Source organism: Notolepis coatsorum (assembly GCF_963971535.1).
Source record: "Notolepis coatsorum genome assembly, chromosome: 12".
Classification (NCBI taxonomy): domain Eukaryota; kingdom Metazoa; phylum Chordata; class Actinopteri; order Aulopiformes; family Paralepididae; genus Notolepis; species Notolepis coatsorum.
In genome coordinates, this window is record NC_140176.1 from 98,159,359 (window position 1) to 98,186,211 (window position 26,853).

At 41.0% G+C, this 26,853-nt stretch overlaps 1 protein-coding gene across 1 annotated transcript; it reads left to right on the forward strand.

The window, feature by feature from the left end:
* Positions 1–1,402: 1,402 nt before the first annotated feature.
* Positions 1,403–22,107, forward strand: hint1 (histidine triad nucleotide binding protein 1). Its single transcript, XM_084326280.1, has 3 exons — positions 1,403–1,534; positions 7,427–7,531; positions 21,761–22,107. The coding sequence occupies exons 1-3, from the start codon at positions 1,421–1,423 to the stop codon at positions 21,923–21,925; spliced, it is 384 nt and encodes a 127-aa protein (XP_084182406.1). The 5' UTR covers positions 1,403–1,420; the 3' UTR covers positions 21,926–22,107.
* The last annotated feature ends 4,746 nt before the right edge of the window (positions 22,108–26,853 follow it).

Consider the following 26,853-nt stretch of genomic DNA (forward strand, 5'->3'; position numbering starts at 1 on the left):
ACATATGGTATGTCATAAATGTCTAGATGTAACAGTAGGCCTACTGTCTATCATTTGAGGGGGAAGAAACTGTACATTTGAGGAGGTTGGGTGGGGGGGGGGACTACATTGGAGGCAGGTGAGAGTATAAGAGTCAGTTTTTTTTCTAGCTCTGGTTTAATTAACCCATATAGTATTACTTAATTAACCTATATAGTATTACTTTAAGCATTCATTATTCTTCGTTGAAAAGGAACCAAAGATGTCTTTCAGTGAAAATGTAAGTACCTATTTCGCTATTTTGGACATTAGGTCCTATTTTCCGTATGTTACTTTATGTTTCTAGTGTCCTATATTATAATGTTACTTTGTTTCTCGCATGCGCAGTAGTGCACCGCACCGTACAAGGCCGGGCACCTGTAGCTGTTCCGCAACCGTTCCTACTTCCGGGTAGGCCTGATTGGCCCCGACAGGCACGTGACCCGCCGCGGCCACGCCCCGCGTCAGCCCCAGGAGCAAGCGCGCTACTGCTGGAGTTCGCTTCGCCTTTCACATCGCTGCCGTTGGCGAAAGCAGACAAATGAATGACTAATTCGGTCAGAAATAACGTAACTAATAATGTTAGTAAGCACTGCTTATATGCTTATTATGTCTGCAGGGTACAGTAAACGTTTCTCCCGGTACATTCTGAAGAGCACACCGCTGCCTGTATGTTGGAGAACCAGCGGTCTTCCTCACTCGAGTGAGACTAAAGCCATGCACTGCACAGTCTCTAACAGTGTAACAGTAAGAAGCATTTTGGATAAAAGTATTCTGTACTTCTGTATGACAACAATGTATGCCTTTCAAATGTTAAATGATTAAATGATACACAGCGAAATCTACGCTCTCGCCTCTCATCCTGCTTGCGAAGCGAACTCGCTTATGTCTGCGGGGTACAGTAAACGTTTCTCCCGGTACATTCTGAAGAGCACACCGCTGCCTGTATGTTGGAGAACCAGCGGTCTTCCTCACTCGAGTGAGACTAAAGCTGTGCACTGCACAGTCTCTAACAGTGTAACAGTAAGAAGCATTTTGGATAAAAATATTCTGTACTTCTGTATGACAACAATGTATGCCTTTCAAATGTTAAATGATTAAATGATACACAGCGAAATCTACGCTCTCGCCTCTCATCCTGCTCTCATCCTGCTTTCGCCAACGGCAGCGATGTGAAAGGCGAAGCGAACTCCAGCAGTAGCGCGCTTGCTCCTGGGGCTGCCGCGGGGCGTGGCCGCGGCGGGTCACGTGCCTGTCGGGGCCAATCAGGCCTACCCCGGAAGTAGGAACGGTTGCGGAACAGCTACAGGCGCCCCGGGCTGCGGCACTGCAGATTTACCCTACTCGTGGAGAGACCCCACCAGTCTCTCTCTCTCTCTCTCTCTCTCTCCAAACCACCACCATGGCTGACGATGAAACAGCAAGAGCGCAGACTGCCAAGCCGGGCGGAGATACCATTTTCGGCAAGATTATACGCAAGGAGATTCCTTCAAACATATTCTATGAAGATGATCAGGTATGGATTAGAAATATGCGCATTTTTATAAACGCAAGAAATTATGCTGCATGTTCAGCTGTTGTACTGTACTGGCTGCACCGCGTTGCTAACCCCGTGTCAGCTAACTAACTAAAGAACTCATCGGTGCAAAGTCTCTATCTCTACTGTCCCGAGAGTGATTTAGCATAAATCACAAACCAAACCCTTCAGGTAACTGTTGATTGAATTGCTACGGTCTGTTGCAGAATGACATGCACATGGGACTGCAGTGCTGAGCCAGCAGCTATAGCTGTCAAAAAGCTGAGGAGCACAAGGCCTGGCTGTGCTGCTTTGTTGTTGCCTTTATTAATGAGATATGCAATAATTAGACACGCAGAGCTAATGTGCACAGATCCAAAGAGGAATACCACCTGTCAAGTACTGTCCAACCAGGAGCTAAGAGACCAGAGAACCATGGACTCGAACTTACAATATCAATTGAAAATGGGGGACCCTGGTGTAAACAAGACTTTATGATGAATTGAAAATGGGGGACCCTGATGTAAACAAGACGAAAGTCTTTCTCTGGTCTGCATCCCCTTAACAATTGTATGTATTGAGCTGTACTGTACTGTACCCATTCTGCAATCTGTTAATAAACTTTTCAATCAATCAATCAATCAAAGTCTTTCTCTGGTCTGCATCCCCTTAACAATTGTGTGTATTGAGCTGTACTGTATTAATTTGTATTTTGTACCCATTCTGCAATCTGTTAATAAAGTTTTCAATCAATCATCAATCAATCAATCAATCAATACAGAAACAAGCATCTCATCATAAAGTATTCTGTATTTTGTTGTGACAAATAATAAACAAACTTGAAACTACACGTTTGAGCTGCTCTGCAGATAACGAATTTGGAAATAATGGTGAATGTGAGAACAACAGAGCTGTGGATTTTTGTGTGTGTGTGTTTTCTTTGCCTAATCAGCAAGGCCTCCCCACCAATAAGAACCAAATAAACCTACTCCACACAGTGCACCCAAAGTAGGTTTCAGTGTTTTTATTTCAGCTTGACTTTACATTCGTTGTAAATGTAAACGGTACATAATAGAAAGCAATATTCACAGTATATTCTCTCTCTTTTTTTTTTAAATCAGCTAAAACAGTTACAGGTACACTACATACATACATGGTGCCACTACATACATGGTGCCACTACATACATGGTGGCACTACTGCCAGTGAAACATTAACAGTCTCACCAGGACAAGACAAGATACAAGATTTCTTTATTGCCACACAACCAGGTTGATGGTATTCGTGATCGGTACAGAGTGTAATAAGCTCTACAGTACATAAAACTGGAACATAGATACATTTACCCCCCCCCCCCTTCCCTGAAATGGATACATAATACAGCACAACATGACACAATAAATACATAAATACAGCACAGCACGACACAGCACAACATAACACACGGTAGAGTCTAGTCCATCAGGTCAGGAGCTTGGATGTCCGCAACTTCAGTCTTGTCAACTATTCTATAGTTGTTACTGCTGAATAAACGATTATTTGGGCTCCATCTGCATTAAGCTGTGTAACGGGTGTTATTGGGCATCATGCATGAACACAGCATTGCCCATCATTTGATTGTAATCATCATCATCATCATCATTTATTTATTCGTACATGGAATTACCACAGTCCAACAGTACATATTCATATAATTCACCAAAAATACCATGGCCGAAAGGAACAGGAAGAAGAAAAAATCTTATATATACCTGCCCCTACACACACACAACACACCGATAGACATATTGTGTAAAACCAAACAGAATATACCCATTTTGCAAACAAAATTTAACATCAACACAACCAAATTAAATCAACATAAATAAACCCATTTTGTCTATCTATCAGTCAAACTACATATTTAGGTTCATTCATTTACACACGCACACACACACCCCCACACACACACTTATATAATGTATTATACTTCTATATACTATCTAATTTCTATTTTATTATAATATATCTAAATCATACTATTTATTCTACACCATATTGGTACAGTATTATACAATATTTTAATATATTATTATTCTATGTTACGCTGCTATATACTATATTACTATACTCATACTGGCCTACACTACAACTCTATGCTACGTCATCCTGACACGCTAAACTGCAATATTATACTAAACTCAAGTTTCAAGTTTCAAGTTTCTTTAATAGTTGTCATACAGAAGTACAGAATACTTTCATACAAAATGCTTCTTACTGTTACGCTCCAGAGACTGAGGTGCAGTTGCCTGCTCTCACCACCTGGGGTCTGCCAGTCAGGAAGTCCAAGACCCACTGGCAGAGGTCATAGTTCAAGCCCAGGTCCCTGAGCTTGGCTATGAGTATGGAGGGGACTATGGTATTGAATGCCGAGCTGTAGTCGATGAATAGCATTCTCACATAGTTCCCCTGCCTCTTGTCCAGGTGTGATGCTGCTGTGTGCAGCACATGGGCTATGGCGTCCTCCGTGGACCTGTTGGGGCGGTATGCAAATTGCAGGGGGTCCATGTTGATGGGGAGGGAGGAGCAGATGTAGCCCTTTACTAGCTTCTCAAAGCACTTCATGGCTATGGAGGTGAGAGCTACAGGGCGGTAGTCGTTGAGGCAAGCAGGCTTGGATTTTTTGGGTACAGGGATAATAGTGGACTTCTTCAGGCAGGTGGGGATGACAGCCTGTTCTAAGGACAGGTTAAATATGTCAGTGAATACTGGGGCCAGTTGGTCGGCACAGACTTTTAGGACGCGGCCGGGGATGCCGTCCGGACCTGCTGCCTTCCTGATATTCACTTTTTTAAAGGTCCGCCTCACCTCATGCTCTGTTACCCTGAACACTAAACTGTGCTATACTGTCTATGTATCTTTTCTTTGCACAACCTTTTGAAGTGAAATATATTATTGGAACTCTTTTCATCGTTCTGCAAAGAGTTCCATAGTTTGATACCTATAACTGAGGTGCACCTTTGTTTTAAGGTTGTTCGTGCAAATTGGTGTTTAAAATTTAATTTCCTTCTGCTGTCATCTGGACAGGGAACGAACAACCTCTGTATATTTGCTGGTAATACTCTGCATTTTGCTCTAAACAAAACTAATAAAGTCTGTATTTCAGCTAACTCTTTAAGTTTCAATAGTCTGGATTTAATAAATAATTCGTTGGTATGTTCTCTTGAATCTACATTGTGAACTATTCTTACTGCTCTCTTCTGTAATATAAATAATGGCTTTATGTTGCTTTCATACGTGTTACCCCACACTTCCACACAGTAACTCAAATATGGTAGGATGAGTGAACAATATAATATTCGCATAGAATTATAATCAAGCACATTCTTTGCCTTGTTCAAAACAAAAACACTCTTGGCTACCTTATTTTTTATGTACATTATATGTGGCTTCCATGTCAATTTCTCATCCAACATAACACCCAAAATTTTTAACTCAGATACTCTTTCAATATTAACTCTTTCTTAAGGTATTTTCCTGAACTGAAGAAATTTGTATCGTCAGCAAATAAAACAAATTGCAATATGTTTGACACTTCACATATATCATTAATATATAAAATAAAAAGTTTGGGCCCCAGGACCGAACCTTGAGGGACACCACATTCAATATTCATACATTCATATGTGTAACCAGAGAGTTGTACATATTGTTGTCTATTTTCAAGATAGCTACTTAACCAGTTCATCGCCACCCCTCTCACACCGTATGTTTGTAATTTAGAAATTAAAATGTGATGATCTATCGTATCAAATGCTTTTTTTAAGTCAATAAACACCCCTATTGTGTAATTCCTCTCATCTACTGCTGTGGTTATTTCTTCATATATATTCATTAAGGCTAAGGCTGTTGATCGATTTGCCCTGAATCCATACTGACTCTCACTCAGCAGGTTATTCTTTTCAATAAAACTAATTTATGAGCAAACACTTTTTCAAGAATCTTGGAAAATTGTGAAAGCAAAGACACTGGTCTGTAGTTGGTAAAGCTGTGTTTGTCCCCAGATTTAAATAGAGGAATAACCTTTGCTATTTTCATTCTGTCTGGAAAGGTGCCTGTTTGAAAGGAAAGATTAAAAATATGACACAGGGGGTTAATTATACAATCAATGGTCTTCTTCACAATTATCATGTCAATTCCATCATTTGTCTTTCACTCACATGTCCTAGAAACATAGACTGCAACACTTTACTTTCCCCTGTCCAGTCTTTATTTGCTTTCCCTTCATTATGACTTTGGATATTCTTAGCAAGGTTTGGGCCTACATTTACAAAAAATGAATTAAATTCATTTACCACTTCATTCACGCTTTTAATAACCGTATTGTTGTCATTAATGAAGTAATTGGGTAAATCTGCAGATACAGCTTTGCTTCCAATGACATTTCGTAAAATCTTCCAAGTTTCTTTGATATTATTTATATTTTCCTTTAAGACATTATTATAGTGTTCTTTCTTTGCATTTCTAATTATAGTAGTTAATTTATATTTGTAAGCTTTATATTGATTTTCAGCCTTTTTTGTTCTTAATTTGATAAAATCTATATAGAGTTTGTTTTTCTTTTTACTTGCATTTTGTAAGCCCTTTGTCATCCAGGGTTTTATTTTATAATTACATTTTTGCTTCCATACTACCATTGGACAGTGTTCTTCATACAGCGACAAGTAAATGTCCAAAAATGCCTCATATGCAGCATTTACTTCTTCCACATAAACCCCTTTCCACTCCTCATTAACCAGATCATTCCTGAACTTGGCTATTGTGTCATCAGTTCTTACCCTTGTGTATCTAAGGGAGTTTTCTTCCTTCTTTGTCTTAATTTGATATTGTCATATATTACAAATATAGGTAAGTGGTCACTAATAGCTGGCTCTCTTGCTCGTTCTCTCTCTCTCTCTCTCTCTCTCTCTCTCTCTCTCTCTCTCTCTCTCTCTCTCTCTCTCTCTCTCTCTCTCTCCTCTCTCCTCTCTCCTCTCTCTCTAAAGTGGATAGAAAACACAGTACTGTGTAAAAGTCTTAGGCACCCAAGAGTTTTTATATAAATTGTCTTAGATGTAAATACTTTTTGTGTGTCAGTAGACTACTCTTAGTACATTTTAATTTAATTATTTTTTAAAGCATCTTCATGTTTTAATAATGCAAACATATGTTGCAGGGACTTATTATAATCATCATACCACCACCAGTTCCCTGGTCTTCGCCACATTTAGCTGCAGGTGGTTTTCATCGCACCATGTGACGAAGTCCACTACCAGTTCCCGGTATTCCCTCTCGTCGTCACCGTCCTTTATATATCCCACTATCGCAGAGTCATCAGAAAACTTCTGAAGGTGGCAGGACTCTGACCGATAGTGGAAGTCGTTGGTGTAGACGGTGAAGAGGAAGGGAGAGAGGACTGTCCCCCGCGGGGGGCCCCGGTGTTGCTGACCAGTCTGTCTGACACACAGCTCCGTAGGCGCACATACTGTGGTCTGCCCATCAGATAGTCAACAACCCAGGACACCAGGGGGGCCTCTACCTGCATCTGTGTAGAACTCATTACAACTTCACTTACACCCATGAATTGAGTATTGACTTTACTGTCTTACTATATTAGAAAATTGCTGGCATGGCTCTTGTCACTGTAAAGTCAATCGTCCTACCGACGTGTGTTGTGGTATAGAAGCGATCACCACAATTATTCTCTGCCGGCTACTGCTAGTCATCCTAATCAATGCTGTGTTTCAGTGCATAGCCTGATCAATGCTTCTTCTCCTGGTGTTTCAGTGCATAGCCTGATCAATGCTTCTTCTCCTGGTGTTTCAGTGCAGAGTCTGATCAATGCTGCTTCTCCTGCTTCTGCTTGTGTTTCAGTGCATAGCCTTCCACGATGTTTCTCCACAAGCCCCCACGCACTTCCTGGTGGTTCCGAAGAAGCCCATCGTCCAACTATCAAAAGCGGAGGACTGTGATGCTGCAGTAAGTGTTTTTCTTCACCATAACGAGTGATTCACACCCGGCCGCCCGCACGCCAAGGCCACGCCCCCGGCTGAAGTTTGTGTTCAGATCAGTGTGTTTTCTCAGTTTATTTTTTCAAGTTTTGTTTTATTTGTCACATCAAATCAAATGTATTTGTAAAGCCCGACAACACACGTTAATGTCCCCATGGGCTGGACACGTCTTCTTTAAACAAGGCAAGAAGAAACATCACAATAAAACAACACATAAAATCCAAATATGCAACACTCCCAGACATTCCCCAGCGAAGGTAAGGAAAAACTCACTAAAAACCTAGCAATAGGAAAAAAGTAGGGATGCACCGAATGGAAAATTCTTGGCTGAAACTGATACCGAAAATAGAAAACAGTTGGCCGAAAACCGAAAGCCGAAAGGCCGAAAATGATTCATAGAATAGATTTTTTTTTACCAATGTTGTGGAACATTATGATCATGGAAAAATATATGATTATGGCAAAACTTAACTTGAATAATAAATAATCACTATTATGGGTCCATACAAATTTTATTCAGCACTTCTGAATGCATACAGTACATTAATTCCATCTTTTCTCTGGCTGCCGCAGCGGACATCTGTGCTCTACTGAGCACACCTTTCTAGTCCCCCGATGAATGTGCTCTCTTGACTTTGGCACAGTAGACGCGCGATAGACAGACAGCGTCAATGTGAGAAACACAATCCCCCCCCCCTCTCGCTCTGAATAATATGCATATTAGATCACTCAGTGATTAACCGTGACGGGCATATAGTAAATAAGGATATAAAAGCATGTTAAAGACGCATTTATTGGACGCGTTGCGCGCAGAGTTTACATAGAAACAGCGCGACTCCCGACAGCGCGACATCATCACAACAACACGAGTTAGGTTACAGGTTGTTTCTCAGGCGATGTGGACGAGAGAAACCTTAGAAGGGCCGTTCAAAGGGGGGATCCCCCAACTTAGATGTCCGTGATAATAGTGTTTCTATGGATGATCGATGGGTGGAGAATAAAACAGGCAAATAGTTGTTATGTATGTATATATACGTGTAATAAAACAAATGTACATGCAATAGAAACTGGGGTACATACAATTTTTTTTGAAAGATTTGAATAGAAGCTAAGAATAGGGTTGCCACCCGTCCCTTAAAATACGGAATCGTCCCGTAATTGGAAACTAAAAGACGCGTTTCGTATTGAACTGATACGGGACGCCCTTTGTCCCGTATTTTAAGGTTGCCAGTTTAGTGAGAGAAATGAGCCAGCCGAGCTACAAAAACAAGCAAAATTGTGTCAAAGTTGCGGGAAATAAACAGACATGGCAACTCTGGTATGGTGGGCGTGCGCTCAGCAGCTCACCGACCAATGAGAATTAGCGCTTTCACGTTGCTAAGAAGAGTTCTGTGCCGTTGTGCCAAGCCTATGTCTGTGCGCTGCGTGATTTCTTTTCGAAGACGCTTTGAAAATGTCTACAGCAGACACTGACTCCACCGCGTCCTAAAAAGACAAAACGCCTCCAGAAATACAGACCTGAGTGGGAAGAGGCAAACCCCTGGCTTGATAGCGTCAGTGGAGATGTTTACAAAGCAAACTGTAAAGTATGTAGGCGTGTGTTTTCTGTGGCGCATGGTGGACTGACTGATCTCAGACAGCATGCCTCAGGAGAACAACATGCCAGAAATATAAGAACGCAAAGGACCCAAGCACAGGTGTCACAGTTCTTCATGACTGAAACATCTCCTGAGATTGATTCAGTATGGGATATTACATCTTATTTATCTGGTTGTGTTTTTAACTAGATGTCAGTATTTCTATTTACCTTCCCTGGCAGCCAGGAGCCTACATATTGGCTGCTGATGTGGGCATAGTCTAGGCTATTTCAGTTGACTAATATGGTTGATTGTTCATTAATGTTGAGTTTTTAAAGTCTAATAAATAAACATGTATTTCATATATATTAATCAATATAATTAAATAGTGTGCCCATTTAAACTCTTATGATGTTATGCTAATCTGGAAAACGGAATTCTTCATAATGGATTAACAGTTAATAAATACATAAATAATATAATTCATAAATGCAAAAATACTTAAATAAATACTTAAACATAAATAAATAGTGTTCAGACAACAATATAAAAGTCAATGTCATACTGTTCAATTTCATTTCATTTAAATTTGATCATCCCACTCCTCCCCTCTAGGTTACTGCAGCTGAGGTGACACAGGTATACCACACGGTTAAACACAACCTCAGCTACAACAGTGCTGACTGTGCACACAAGCTCAATCAAAAGATTCTACATGATTCCAAAATAGTAAAGAAAATGACTTTAGGAAGAGCAGAGGCTCTGGTCAAAGACGTCCTTGCTCCAAAGGCAGTGGGTGATGTTCTCAAGGCCTTAACATCAGACAAACCCCTCCCATTCTCCATACAGACGGATGCATCAAATAAAGGGAACAGGAAGATGTTTCCCCTTGCTGTCCAATACTTCACTCCAGAGTGTGGGGTCACCAACAAAATGCTAGATTTCATTGAGAATCCAGATGAGTCAGCTGCCGGGATTGTAGCTCTCCTAGAACAATCCCTTGAGAAATTTGGCTTATCATTAAATCAAGTGACAGCATTTAGTGCAGACAACACAAATGTTAATTATGGAATTCACAACTCTGTCTTCACCAACCTGAAGAAGAAACAAAAAGATCTGCTGCAAGGAAACTGCCATGCCCACATATTGCACAACACAGTGAAGCACGCTCTTGACAAGCTCACCATAGATGTGGAAAATGTTGTGCTGAAGGTCTATGGCCACTTCTCTGTATCTGCCAAAGGAAGAGAATCACTCAAAGAATTTTGTGAGTTCTGTGATGTTGAGTTCCAAGAGATTCTACGACACGTCACAACCAGGTGGCTCTCTCTTAATCCAGCCATCCACAGACTAATGCAAACCTGGCCTGCATTGAAGTCTTACTTCATCAGCCTGGGGGACGAGTGTCCCAAACAGCTTCAAGAGTTGTTAAAGCTTAGTGAAGACTCAAATGAGGAAGATGGAGACATAGTGGAGGTTTACCTTCTCTTCTGCAATAATATCCTCTCCCTCTTTGAGGAAGTTGTAAAGAAGCTGGAGAGTAATGCAACCACCTGTGTTGAGTTATATTCCATCATGGATAACTTCAAGCAGAAACTCACACAGAGACGAGATGACCAGTTCTACGGCTACTTAACTAAAGTGAAGCTGCAGCGCCTCCTTCCACAGGAAGCAGATATGGCAAGGGCAGAGTTCACTGCATTTCTTAACACGGCAATCTCATATGTTGAGAAATGGTTAAACTTCTCAGAAGACAACTGGCTGTTCTCACTGCAACCTCTCTCTCTGCACCATGGCACCTTGACCTTTGATGACATTGAGAAGGTGGCTAGTAAGCTCAACCTCATCCATAAAGTCAAGATGGATGCACTTTATGATGAATGCACCACAGCCAATACCATTCTGAAGAGGCTCAGAGAAGATGCTGAGGATGAATGGAAGTCCAAAGGCGTGGCCGCCAGGTGGATGGCTGTTTTTAAAGTAGCTGACCTGCCTAACATGCTGTCTATCATCAGCCACATCTTGAGCATCCCAGCATCCACTGGATATGTGGAAAGGATTTTTTCCAGAATGACCAACAAGTGGAGTGACAGCAGGAACAGGTGCTCAGTGGAGCTCATGAGGAGTGAGCTCCTGATCACTCTCAACTTTGAGCAGTCCTGTTCAGAGTTTCACAGCACTGCTTTGAAAGACAAAGAGCTACTCAGTGCTGCAAGGAGTAACAAGAAGTACACTTGGAAAAAGAAGTAACACAGTGAGGAAGAGAGGGAAGGCTGTTGACTGTTTAACCCTGGTCTACACCAAAGAGGACATAAACACTTTCTGATGGACCCATGACTTTTTGGCTAAGAGGGTTGAGGGAAGGAGGATTTCTTTGCACTTTATTTTTTATTAATCTTTTAATTTGGGTCACACAAGTGTTTCATTGTATTATTGTCCTCTTTCAGTAAAAGTGTTCCCAGGCTTTGTTTTTACAGCACTTTATATGCATACAGTATTATGCTCAAGTTGAGGCTATAGTTCAGCCAATTTATTTAAACAATGTTAAATGCAAATAAAGCACTTTAAACTTTAAGTATGACTAAATGCTTTCTTGACTATATATAGTAACTGTTCCAAAATGCATAGATTTCTATGTATTTTAGGGGTTTGGGGGGCTAGCTCTTTTTAATATAAATGTCATAGATTGTTTTATATAGATTTCTATGCATTTCAGGAGTTTGGGGGGCTGGCTCCCCAAAATAATTAAATAACATAACCCTAACCCTAAAACCGAAATAAAGTAAAAAAAAAAAGAATAGTGACAAAATCCGCCCATTTTCGCCCCAAAAACGCCCACGCTACGTGCACGCTCGATGACGGGTGTCCCTTATTTCTATTAGTCAAAGGTGGCAACCCTAGCTAAGAACAACAACAACAAAAGAAAAAGCATAGGGAAACGAGCGCTAGTATGAAAATAAGTACGTAGAGAAGATCGCACCACCTTGGCCATCACCAAGGTACATATAAGGTACATTACAGTGAAACGCTTGGTTCTGTATGAGCCTCCTGAGATTGTGCTTCATACAGTAAAAAAAAAGAATAAAGACCAAACACTATACAAAATATACAAACTACAGTACAAAATGCAAACAAAATGCAAAAATGCATCTCCCAACTGTGTGGTAGGAATCACAAGTTCATTTCAAACCCTTATTTATATATTTAAAAGCAACCGAGGTTTCCCTCATTTACAGTTACGTCGAGTTTACATACAGAGATAAGCGATCATACGATAAGATTCCTTTATTGATCCCCTTGGGGAAATCCGGGCATCATAGCAGCATGGGGGAGGTACAGATATGGGCAGGGTAATAGTAGAAAGACATAAATATAGGCAATGGAATTATAGTAAATATAAAAATAAACAGTGTAAACAATATTAACTCTGACTATAAGAATATGAGAAAGTAAGCAGTGTAATCAAAGGTGCAGATGAGGGTCTGTATGCCCTATCAGTTATATTATACGTTACAATAAATATGGCCTTAAAATGAGGGCCAACCAACCCTCTCATAAAGGACACCGTGATGAGTGTCATATCTATCGCCAGTAATGAATCTGAGGGCAGAGTGATAGTCTAATGATTTAATCCCACATTAAGTAGGGTCGGGTAGAGCTGAAGTGAAGCTGAGGACAGTTGAGGATGAGCACGCTACCAAAGACCTTTAAATATAGGAAGAGGGCAATCAGTGGGAATAATTAATGAGATGCCGGTACCTGTGAAATGTGAATCGATACCGGTACCCAACGGTACCTTTTTTCGGTACTTTAGTCACTAAAAATATAATCTAACTACCTCAGTTGTAAAATATTTGTCCAAACGTCAAATTATTTATTATCATTATTATTTATTTAGAACAATTTGTTAATATATATATATATATATAATATTGTCTGCATCTAGCTTTGTAAAGTGAAACCACACCTGCAACGGTTTTCGGCTTGCCATTGCCCCGACTGCTTTGTTGTTGAATCAAGTCAAATCCTAGGTAAGCGTGTATTGTGTGCGTGAAAGTGCGGCACACTTCATAGGTTTTGTTTCGCGTAAACAAAACGTTGACGTCATCGGGCTTAAAAACAGTACCGAAATGTGGCACCGGTGGATCTCGCGTGAATCGGTACTCGGTAGTACCGACGTGATTCGGTCTGTACCCTTAAAAGTACCGGATTCGGTACCCATCCCTAAACACAGCGTCATTCACGACAATGTCATGTGTGCACCTACAATTGTCTGTGGGATGGCAATCAACTGCTTAAATATCAGGAATGTCAATTTCAATATTGTAAATAAAATATGTTCTCATTTTGATGTCAAACCTAGTCAAATCAGCCTAGCTGATTGCCGTTGTCTGTTACGTCATCAGAAAAGGTGAAATACGTCATCGATATGTACAGTACCCAAAATGGGTACCTGGCCGCCTCAGACCCACTCCTATCCGAGATCCGGGAGGGTCATCAAAGAGAAGTCGCCTATTCTCTGCCCTGGCTCCACCACGGTGGAACGAACTCCCCACCACAGTTAGGACAGCCGAAACACGACCAATCTCTCGCCGCCGACTAAAAACACACTTCTTCAATCAATATCTCAAAACTTAATGTCTTAATTGTTTATTATAATACCCCCCCCCCAGAGTTGGTGCTTTTATGCTAGACATTGCCACGCTTATGGTTTTTCCCCCCTCTGAAATTATGTAATTATGTCACTGACTGATCTCAAAAGTCTCCAATCATTGGAATTTGCATGCGGTGACATCATTTCAGAGGAGAAAAAAACACAAGCGTAGCAATGTATAGCATAAAAGCACCAACTCTGGGGGAAGAAAAAGGTATAATAATCATAATTTGAGTTCTCTTTAGGAAATAGTTTTCTTGTAATATCTTTGATCTCAAAAGTCTATAATCATTGGAATTTGCATGCAAAGATATTACAAGAAAACTATTTCCTAAAGAGTGGGTATGCTGACTAGTGACTACTGGTAATGGACTACAATAAAGTTATGCACACGCACACACACACACACGCACAGACACGCACAGACACACATACACACACACAGACACACACACACAGACACACACACACAGATACGCACACACACAGACACACACCACGCAAGCTTCTACGATTTTGGCCATGGGACCTTCTGTCAGTGACCAGTAGATGGAGCTCTTTGCTGCAGACTGAGCTGTCCTTGAAGTGCTTGATTTATAAAAAATAAAAGTCAAGGCCTGGAATTCCTTGAACAGCCAATTCTTTTAACACTTTGGCTGCCTAAGGTTAAATTCATGATATACCATAGATTGCCAGCGCTATTTGTCTATGGAGAAAGTCCCCTTCTTTGCAGGGCTATAACTTTTTAAATTCTATTGCTACATTGCCATTATTAGGGCCCATTCAAAGTCCTATATGTATTGTTCATTGTGTAGCAACGTTAAACTTTTTCATTCACATATTCATAGTAAAGTATGGTCTAATGTATAAGTATGTTTTCATCTCTTTCTGCAGCTTTCTCCAGAACGTGATATATAGCCCCAAATGCATTATATTGATGATGAAATACAGTTTGATGGCAATCAGCGCGATATAAAAAATTCCAACTAGACGTACTTTTAGAAGTTACTACACGTCATCTGATGTTGACCGGATGGGCGAGGGGGCGTTTATAATTCCGTGGGCAGCGTTATACCAATCATCTAATGTGGGTCAAATGTTGATAATAGCAGTTAGTATCGCAGACGGTAACGTTACACGCTGAAACTCACCCCAGTCTCCGCGCGCCGTTGGCCGATCGTCGTAGAATAGAAATCTTATCATTATGGGATATATTTTTACCCGGTCCATCTCCAGCTTGTATAATGGTATATACGTCCAAATCATGTTGTTTATCGAGTTATTGCCAATCGATCACCGTGTAGCGTGACGAGCCAGAGTCCCATGACCTATAGCGAGCGCCCGGAAGTACTACGGTCGTCTAGGACAACCTCTATTCAACATCCTGTTTGGCGATTGCGCCGATCGGCCACCAGATGGCGCTCCTGAACCGCCAGAGAGCTCAGTGGGTCCTGCTGGTGGATCTCAGGCCAGCGGAGGGGACATATGAATCCGATCGCAGATTTTTGAAATATTGATATAAGGACGACGTAACGCGTCCTCCGGCAACTTTAGCATGGCCAGCAAAGACGTCTAAAGACGGTTCCCGGCAGTCAAAGTGTTAACAAGGTGCTTAAAAAAAGTAATTGAAATTCAAATCAACCATTTGCATTGAAAGTTTTGTTCATCCATGATAAAATAGTTCTGAATCAAGATTCTTTTAAATTCTTTTTTTATGTGAAACTAATTGTCGGAAATTGGTTTTAAGCCATAAATATTGGATCAGATAATTTTTTCAATAAAAAAACTGCATTTAAAAGTGAATTGTATCCTTTTAAATAAAAAATATTTGCTTAGAAAAATACTTGAAAGTCCTTGAATTTCATTTTGCGATGTCTGTTAGAACGCTGACACTGATCAGCCTTTTTGCTGACAAATCGCAGATACCAAGTACCAAAATTAGGACTTTGCTTGACATTGACTATTTTTGTCAAGTTACTTTATTCGGTCAAGAATTGTGTTGGAAAACATTCTTTTATATTATTTTACATTAAAAAAATTTATCTGATAAAATGCCATCCTCCCCAATTTATTTTCCAAATGTCACTGATAACGATCATTTCATTATCATCAAAACCCATTGTGCTAGTACATACGTCCTTCGGATTAGACGCTAAACCGAGGTCCTGACTGAATTCGGTCGTTAAAGAACCGAGAGTAGGGGGTTCCCCGACGTTCCTGGCCAAATTCCCAATCAGGTCTCTGACATCAAGGCCACCTAATCATCCCCCTCCCCCTTAATTGGCTGATATCAGTCCCTGTCTCCTGAGCCGTTCAGCCATTGTGTAGTGTGATGTGTGCCTGGTGCCAGTCTATGGCAGCCATTGAGCCTGCATAGCCCAAGGTTGGGTGCTACCAGTGGTGGTGAAGGAGGCCATTTCCATCATTGTAAAGCGCTTTGAGTGTCTAGAAAAGCGCTATATAAATGCAAGTAATTATTATTATTATTATTAGTACTCCCTTCTTAGTATCTGATGGGCTTCCAGTGCCCCTCCACTGTCCTATAGAGTGAGATGGTGGAGAATGTCAGGATGTCTGTGTGCTGGAGCCTGCATTATGTACTTTTAGGTTTTTAAGTAATTTCCAGTCATTTTTCCAAAGCGACTTACACATTGTGTACAACAAGTCAGCAGGAAGGTACACCTCTGAACAACAAGTCAGCAGGAAGGTACACCTCTGAACAACAAGTCAGCAGGAAGGTACACCTCTGAACAACAAGTCAGCAGGAAGGTACAACAAGTCAGCAGGAAGGTACACCTCTGAACAACAAGTCAGCAGGAAGGTACACCTCTGAACAACAAGTCAGCAGGAAGGTACACCTCTGAACAACAAGTCAGCAGGAAGGTACACCTCTGAACAACAAGTCAGCAGGAAGGTACACCTCTGAACAACAAGTCAGCAGGAAGGTACACCTCTGAACAACAAGTCAGCAGGAAGGTACACCTCTGAACAACAAGTCAGCAGGAAGGTACACCTCTGAACAACAAGTCAGCAGGAAGGTACAACTCTGAACAACAAGTCAGCAGGAAGGTACACCTGAACAACAAGTCGGCAGGAAGGTACACCTCTGAACAACAAGTCATCAGGAAAGTACACCTCTGAACAACAAGTCAGCAGGAAGGTACACCTCTGAACAACAACCTCTGAACAACAAGTCAGCAGGAAGGTACAACTCTGAACAACAAGTCAGCAGGAAGGTACACCTCTGAACAACAACCTCTGAACAACAAGTCAGCAGGAAGGTACAACTCTGAACAACAAGTCAGCAGGAAGGTACACCTCTGAACAACAACCTCTGAACAACAAGTCAGCAGGAAGGTACAACTCTGTACAACAAGTCAGCAGGAGGGGTACACCTCTGGCGGCGAAGGGTTAAGTGGTATCGTTCATCTAGCAGTGTCGAACTTGAGTGCTTCATTCTGAGTGCATAGTAGTATAGACCTATTAACATAGGTAGTACTATAGGTATAGTAGATGGTAGTGGGGGGGGGGGGGGGAAATATCGATACAGTATAGTATCGCGATACATTGCTTGGCGATACTGTATCGATACAAGGACGGCAAGTATTGATATTTTATAAAGCAAATTTCTTTTAAATTGTCTTTTTCATAAAAAATTTATAATTTGTATAATGAAGTTGCAATGTTCATTTCAATACCTGTAATAGTACAGTAGTCCACGCACATGTGCATTCAGTTAAGTTGGAATATGACTGTAATACAAACAGTTCAGTTTGTCAGGTACATGCAACACAAATTACATCTGTCTGCTTGAGAAAATACCATTTGCTGCAATAAAAATGATTGAAGTGAGATGAACAGACTGAAAACTGCATTTTATTAGATAAAACATGTTGACAAAGTTTTACTTTGCACTTGAAAAAAGGTAATAAATCGCAATATATTGCAATATTAATATCGCAATACTCAGCATATATATTTTTTTCACAGGAAATGCCACCATTGTTATAGCATAGCAAACCAGAACCTACTGAGCTGGGACAATCTTGTCAAATTCAAAGATGCCTGCCTTACCTATAAAATCCTACATGGCTTGGCTCCTCCCCCCCTCTGTACTTTCATAAAACAGAAAGCATCTGCTGATAGATATACCAGGTCTGTAGTCAGAGGGGACTGTGTAGTCCCAAACAGGAGGTCTGCTTTTAGTCAGACAGCCTTTTCCGTGAGAGCAGCCCACACCTGGAACAGTCTGCCAACACGGCTCAGGGAGTATCAAAGTTACATCTCATTTAAAACTAACTTAAAATCATGGTTGAGAGATGGTCAAGTGTGCGACCATTTTAACTGAGGGGTTGTATTTTGGTGTATTTATTTGTATGTATTTTAGTGTATTGTAACCTATACTGATTCCTACTGTGTTTTAATTACTGTACTATGTTTTTTAACTGAGGGGTTGTATTTTAATGTATTTGTTTGTATGTATTTTAGTGTATTGTGGCCTATACTGATTCCTACTTATTGTTGTGCTCATGTCACCTGCCCCAGAGACTACAGTTGAAAATTAGCCAACTTGGCTAAACTGGCATATTTACAGTCAAATGTTCCTTAATATGCACTGTCTCTGTATTTTAAACCAATAAATACAAATACAAATTAGCCGACTGTCAGTGCGCGCATATATATATATGAATTATTCTACGTTAATAAAACATACCTGGTGATCAACTACAGTTTGCTGTAAACATTATGATATGTGTGTAGTGTTCTGATAACGACAGCTGCAGCGGGAGCTGGCTCATGCTGGATTTGCGAATAGCATGCAGCTGCAGAGCCGCAGAGCCAGGGGCGCTTTCAGGTCCGGTCACAGGCCCGCTCAACAGCGCCCCCCACACAACGGCTGAATTGCCAATGGCTGAATTGGAGTATTGCACTGTGCTGTTGAGCGGGCCTGTGACCGGACCTGAAAGCGCCCCTGGCTCTGCGGCTCTGCAGTTGCATAGTATTGGGATTCGTTGGGAACAGCAGCACGGAGTCTCGACTCGGGACTTATTTTATTTTATTTTATTTTAGCAGCAGTTATCAATATCGACCAGGAGGACAGCGCGATCTAAGGGACATGTTTCATTACTAGTCAAGTGTCATTACTTTAGTTATCAAAGGTGGAATCTCTGGACGCAATGACATTATATAATTTAAAGCTAAACTATGTTTTTCTTTCTTGTTAGGAGAGGGATAACTTATTCAGTTAGATTTGATTTGATCTTTATTTATCTCTAACATTTTCAACCATAAACACACACATTTGTAATAACAAAAAAAACTAAAACGAAATAAAATACAAATACATTTAAATATATTTTCCTATGGAAGGAATAATCAACATGGCTCCAATTGGTTGACTATAACAGCACTCTGACCAAATATCCCTATACTAGCACCTTGTTAAACACTTTTTTTTTTTTTTATATATATATATATATATATATATATTTATTTATTTATTTTTAATCATAATTATTCTTGTGAAATCTTTCCACCTGGGAGCCTTTTGACGAAATCAATTTATTCTCCCCTTCTCTGAATGGTGTTTCTTATGGCAATAACAACTATAGACGACAAAACCAAAGTAAAGAAACGACATTTGATTTTTGGGACGGTTACATTCACTTTGGGACGGTTAAAATTGTATTTCGGGACGGTTCTGGGACGGTGGTGAAAAAAGTTAGTCTGGAGCCCTGCTCTGGTGATTCCCACCCCTACTTCTGAGTGCATAGTAGTATAGACATATGAACATAGTAGATAGTACTATAGGTATAGTAGATAGTAGTATAGACATGAACATAGTAGGTGGTACTATAGGTATAGTAGATAGTAGTATAGACATGAACATAGTAGGTGGTACTATAGGTATAGTAGATAGTAGTTGTAACTGAGGGGTACAATTCCCTGACTGTATTACTAGATATGATACTTACTACCACTACCTTTGTACTTAATATTCGGCCACCCAGTACACGGCATAAATATATTATCATGAACACTCTCACGTAGATGAAACGGATCCAACACAAATGTACGAATTAGAAACAGGTCTTTATTGCCTACACAGCGATGGTGTGTAGACTAAGCACTTAATCACTTAATTACATTTATGAATTGAAATAGTATGCACTTTTATGGCAAGGAGTATTCGTCGGTATATCAATAGATAATGTCCAATCTCTGAAGGCGCAGGTGGTAAATATACGACCTGGAATAGTTAAGGAATAACAGCAATGATACTTTAATGATTATAGGCTGGATACACTAGAGGGGGTTAATCCGGTCGATTGTAAGCCGACAGGAGTAGGAGGGGGGGGGGGGGTAGAATCCAGCTGCCTCGTCCGGCCAAGGGTATCCCAGGAGAACCCACTGTAGTGCCGTTCAATGCGCCGGCGATCCTTGGACCACAGATGAAAGCAGGTGGACTCTTTGTGGGCCGGCTCTCTCCGGTCCACGGGGGAGAGATGTGGAGAGACCTCGTCTTGCAGAGCGTCTCCTCACCTTGCTTCCTCTCCAGGGGGGGGGGTTCCAACACACGGTAGTGTCGGGGGTCTTTATCCATAGAATAATCAAAGTATCCAAAGCATAATCCGTGCCTGGGAAGGCGGGCTGTCGTCGGTAGAATAATCCGGTATACAGGTCCACTCGCTCGTCGGCTCTGGGGCTCCTCGGGTGCAGCTTCACATAGGGTCAACCACCCTGGGTAAGCAGACAGTTCTCTGCCCGAAACGATGGGGTACTGACTACGGTAGTATTCTCACCGCACGAAGCACTATATATTAACAGACTATTATTAGCTTAATAGACTACGTCCAACTCGACGATATAGTGCCAAATATGACTATTCAAATATTAATATACACGATGTCTCAATACCGATGGTAGGCGAACTTGGCCTTACTCCCACACGTGGCATCGCGGGGAGGCTTTACGTCTGTGACTCTATTGGAGGGTAAGAAACTGGACTGAAAAGAAAGTCCTACTTTAGTAGCGCAGTATATATACGCACTATGAACAAATAGTCCCATTAGTGGTGCGGTAGCCAAATTCCTACGCGGAACTAGGACTTGTTCGTACATGTCGAGCGGTACGTTTGAACTGGGTCTGAGGGGTATGGCAGCCTGGCACCAAGGTCTCGACCAATAGTAGAATGGAGACTATTATGGGATGTTCAGTAGGCTAGAATGGATATTCAATGCATATTGTACAAGGAATATACAAGGGATATCAGGGAATATTAGAGAATATACAAATACAATTAAATATATATATATAAATAAATATATATATTCGGTTTAATCTGGCCCTTCACAACAGTAGTATATACATGAACATAGTAGGTAGTACTATAGGTATAGTATAGTAGTATATACATGAACATAGTAGGTAGTACTATAGGTATAGTAGTATATACATGAACATAGTAGGTAGTACTATAGGTATAGTAGATAGTAGTATATACATGAACATAGTAGGTAGTATTATAGGTATAGTAGATAGTAGTATAGACATGAACATAGTAGGTAGTACTATATGTATAGTAGTATATACATGAACATAGTAGGTAGTACTAGGTATAGTAGTATATACATGAACATAGTAGGTAGTACTATAGGTATAGTAGTAATATAGACATATGAACATAGTAGGTAGTACTATAGGTATAGTAGATAGTAGTATAGACATGAACATAGGTAGTACTATAGGTATAGTAGATAGTAGTATAGACATAGCAGCATCATACATAATAGTAAAAGACGGTAAGAGAAGGTTAATTTTTTTCAGTGGTGTCTCATTCTATCATTAATTCTCCCTCTCTCACCCCCCATCTTTCTCTCCCTCTCTCTCTCTCCTTCTATCTCTCTCTCTGCCTCTCCCTCTCCTCTCTCCCTCCCTCTCTCTCTCTCCCTCTCTCACCCCCCAGCTGCTTGGCCACTTGATGATCGTGGCTAAGAACTGTGCCCAGAAGGTGGGCCTCACCAAAGGCTACCGGGTGGTCATCAACGACGGCTCCGACGGCGGCCAGTCCGTCTACCACATCCACCTCCACGTCCTGGGCGGGCGCCAGATGGCCTGGCCCCCCGGCTAACGGTCCGTCACGCGACCACGCCGACGCAGACCACCACCACCACCACCGCCGCACATCCGTTGTCACTTTTTGTCCTCCGGTAATCAACCAGCCATAACTATAATGATGACCCGTCAGTTTATGTCACGTAATGGAGGGAAGTTATATCTGTGGTAAATAAAAAAGCACTTCGCAAACAAAAACTGTGTGACTGGTGTTTTCCTCTCTGTTCCTTTATCTCTGCCAGCCAGCCGTGTTGGAGTTACTACAGAAGGAGGCCACAGAATGTCTATGTATTTTTTCAATACAAAGAGAATTAGTACTGCAGTGGGTTTGCAAGCACAGCGACTTCCTTTGCCTTTTGTGCTTGGTGTGTGTGTGGGAGAGACGGAGAGAGAGAGAGTGAGGGAGAGTCTGCTGCTGTTACTGGGAGAGGAATAATTATCTGTGCGCTCGATCAGCGAGTTTATTTAGCGGTTTAATTATAGACTTTTCCGTGTCCATTGCTCTCTCTGGAAAAAGTTTGGACTCTGCCTTTATCGGCCCGGGCGCAAGAAATATTAAAGACCTTAACGGGATTTACAAGTAATCTGTCGTTGAGCCGTCCAGCCTGGTTGTGAAACATTAAGGACCCACAGAACACACCTCATCCCCATCTTACCTCATTATAACAAGTGTGGAAAACCTGAATGCAATTTCACCAGTGGTGGAAGAAGTACACAGTTCCTTTACTTCAGTAAAAGTAGAAAATAACCAGATACCATTGTCCCTGGACCCTAAGAAACCTACAGGGGCCTTACTATTTAAAACTGGCTGCCGATTTCATTGCGGAACCATTGACCTGTTTTTATAACTTAACCCTAACTACTAAGGAAATTCCCCAAATCTGGAAGATGGCTTGTGTTTTTCCCCTTCTAAAAGGTGGCGAGCCTTTTAAGTGTTAACAACTACAGGCATATCTCACATCTGTCCCCTTTAGTCCAAATTCTGGAGAGCCTGGTAAGTGACCAACTGAAAGAATACTTAAACAAAAATGCTATTTTGTCCTGTTATCAGTCCGGCTTTAGGAAGTCTCACAGCACCATTACTGCAGCTACAAAAGTACTAAGTGACATAATTGTAGCTTTGGATAGAAAAACAACACTGTGCATCTTTGTTTATCGATTTCTCAAAGCTTTCGATACGGTAGAGTAGACCATGACATTTTGAGGCATACTGTAGGTTAATTGGTGTAGGGTTGTCTGACTCCACTGTTGGCTGGTTCTGTAACTATCTCACAGGACTCAATCTGTTAAAGTTGATGGTTGTACCTCCAATGTCCTGTCTGTCCTCAAGGGGGTGCCACAGGGCTCTGTGTTGGGCTCCTTATTGTTCACAATCTATATAAATGACTTGGGTAAGGATGTACCCAATGCTAATTTTTATTACTACGCAGATGACACTAATCTATTTTTGTCCAGGAACTTTGTCTCAAGCTGCTGAGTATTTACAGACTGCTTTTAAACAAATAGAAACCCAACTTCTGTAGCTAAGACTAGTACTAAATGCTGGTAAAACAAAAATGATGGTCTTCTCAAAATCGAAAGCGAAACCCTATTATTCTGAATGACAACTTGTCTTTTAAGCCACATATTGAAAATCTGGTTAAGAAGCTGAAGGTAGGGTTGGGTTTCTATTTTAGAAACAAGGCTTGTTTCTCCTTTCATTCTAAAAAGAGGCTTGTCGCTGCTACTTTTTTACCGGTAGGGCCTACTCGATTATGGTGACGTGTTGTATATGGATGCCTGTTCTACCTCGTTGCTTATGCTGGATGTCACTTATCATGGTGCGCTAAGATGCATTACTGGCTGTAGATCTCTCACTCATCTCTGCATTTTGTACAAGAAGGTAGGTTGGCTGTCCCTGCCTGCTAGTAGGCTTCATCATTGGTACATCTTCCTCTATAAAGCATTACTTGGACTGTTGCCTCTATATCTCTGTATCTCTTAACGTTTCATCAAACTTCCTACAGCTTGCATTCTCAGGACTTTCTACCCACCTCAGTCCCACGAGTTTGCACTGAGTTTGGAAAGAGGGCTTTTGTGTACTCTGCTCCATTTACCTGGAATCGACTTCAAAAATCTCCAGGGCCCTCATTCATCAACGTGACGTAGAAAATGTTCTATTTCCACACGTAAGCACAGAATTTAGAATGTGTGTACGCACAGAAATATTGGGATTTATCAACCGTGCGTACACAGGTCCTATGCTCCTCCGTGTTGATAAATACCTCTTTGTTCTACCGTCAATGCTCGTGCATGATTATCCATATATGGTAATGAAACACCCCCCTTGGGATGTGAAATAATGGACTGACCCGAGCGGAACTCTGAGAAACTCCACAGGAGATTGTTCACTGAGGCGCTGCCGAACCAAGAAGACACAACGCGTGTTATGGGATAAATAAAAGGCGGACTTGTACACGGTGATGTCAGATATCAACGGCTCCCTAAGACCATTGCTGCAATTCTGCCTGGACAGCTCAAAACACTAATAAAGACCGTGCTGGAATATGACTGCCTTTTCCCGTTTTGTTTGATTAATACCCAGGGATTAAAGTTCTCCTCAATTTTATTCCAAATCGCGACGGATTTTCCGTACATTTTCTACCTGCTGCATATGATTTCTAGAGGCATACAATCTATTTTGATGTCAGTATTGGGTAGCCTATATAAACAATAATACGAGAGCATATACAAGAACAATGAATCTCACTGCCATGTATGATGTAGCCTATACGCCATGTGTAGCCTGCCTATATGTGATCAATACAAACTTGAACTTGAATTCCATCATGTCTGTGTGCGGGTCACTGCGGGAACTCACAAGGCTGTTGTCACAATGTAAATAAGAACGTGCACTGAAAAGTTACAGTATGTAGTTGGTTGATTATTTGTATGACAGTCAGTAAACCCTTGCAAAAAGTATCCGTTTTATTTAATGAATTGAAAACATTCAGCATCGCCTTCCTCCCGGCATCCAGCAACAACATGTATCAGGCAAATGCGCATCGCAACATTGACTGAGTGGAATCCCTTTCTATTCACATAATTGCATTTGTGATGGAGCTTTGACAGCTACAGTAACAGTCTATTGCTCGATCCATCTCCAATATCACGATGGACTGTGCCGGTGGCAAAGACCCGAGGGTGGAGAGGACTTGAATGAATTCCATCATCATATTTATATGTTGTGTCTGTCCACTATGTTTGTTATTGCAAGGGTTTTGTAATACACATACACCCTGGTGTCATTGCAATGCGTTTTTTATTCTTTCTTATACAGTAAAAAGGGGGAAGAACACTATATCGTGGGTGTTCATATGACTTGTATTCTGCTTACAGCTTCGAAATTCCACTTGTTTCGTTTAACGTAAAGCCTTTTAAATATAATCAAAACGTTCCCGTGTTTCTGCGGTCTGTGCGCAAAATAATAATGAGTTGAGCTACGCGGAGCGCAGTCAGTCAGTACACCCCGTATATTCCGATAACGCTATTAAACCATGCTGCATTCATTCTGAGAGAAAGATCTATTATTCCAAATGCTATTTATAGGGTTTTGACCATAATTACACCACTGTTGCTATTTTACAATGAACTATAATGAATTACGGTTCATACAGAACATGCCAGTGTTGAAACTAATGCACAGAAGCTCATTTCCTTGTTGTAATAATATATTCTACCAACGGGCGCCAGGTACGCATGGTCCGACTCCGAGCTGTGCGTAAATATAAGCACGAAGTCAAGTTCAAGTTGAAATTGATGAATCCCACACTCTGCTTAGAAATGGTCGTACGCACAGTTTAAGCACATATCTGCGCGTAAATCACGTTGATGAATGAGGGCCCTCTGGTACCTTGGAAATTGGAATGCTTTCAGAATCCACTGTTGGACTTCAGAAATACCTGGCTGTCGTTCCGTTTGACTTAATTCTTTGAAAAGTTGACTCCTTTTGGAGATAAGAGGTTTTCACTGGAGAGCAGTGATATTTGACACACTGATTAGTCACACGTACAGGTACAAGACGTCTATACTGTATGTCCTAAAGGATGAGAACGTTGTCGATCAGTCCTTTCTCAGAACAAACCATGCAGTTCTTCATACATTCTGTATGTAAGGATATATTAAACTAAGGCCTTGTATATAATTTACTGCTCACTTATACTTCCTTACATTATCACTGTGTGGAAGTATTGACATTTAAGGGTTGACATTTAAAAATACTGTAAATCCAATAGTCTTACTGCAAAAGCGGCCATTCGGAGCATTTATAAGGCTGATTACAATGAGCACACAAGTTCACTGTTTATAAAGTCTCATGTTATGAAATGTAATGATTTGTTGTATTATAAAATAATGCAAATAATGTAGAGCTAAAGCAAAGTTACTCCTGGACTGTGTGCAACGTTGCTTTTCAATACAGGAGAGCAAATATGATTTGAGATGTTTATAAGTTTACTGTTCAAAAAGCTAAGAATGGGATTAAAAGGAGATTTCTATTGTTGAGGTTATGTTATGGAACAATAAGTTATTCACTTCTGGTTTTCAAAAAAGTCCACCCCTTGACGACATCGGTTGGCAGGAAACCAAGGGTTCGGAACTTAACTCCATAACTATAAAATATATATGATATTATCAATAAAATATATTTTATATTCTATTCTATTACAATTATAAAGATAATCTTCTCTCATAGTGTTCATATCCTCTGCCCTTCCCCCTGACTCTGCCCCCTCTAACCCTAGTTCTCCCTAGCATTTAATCTCCCCTACCCATAACCACCCTCCTCCAACCTGTTGCCCCCCTTTTCCCCTCCCCTCTCTGCCTCCCCTCCCCTACTGGCTCCTGTATTTTTGTCATCTGTTACTGTGGCTCTACGCAGGGACGTGCACAGGACTTTAGAGGGGC

Excerpts from the sequence above, each read along its gene's own strand:
- hint1 (XM_084326280.1), top strand. The coding sequence starts at position 1,421 with ATGGCTGACGATGAAACAGCAAGAGCGCAGACTGCCAAGCCGGGCGGA. Across the intron at positions 1,535-7,426 it reads TATTCTATGAAGATGATCAG|TGCATAGCCTTCCACGATGT; the intron begins GTATGGATTAGA and ends CTTGTGTTTCAG. Across the intron at positions 7,532-21,760 it reads CGGAGGACTGTGATGCTGCA|CTGCTTGGCCACTTGATGAT; the intron begins GTAAGTGTTTTT and ends CTCACCCCCCAG.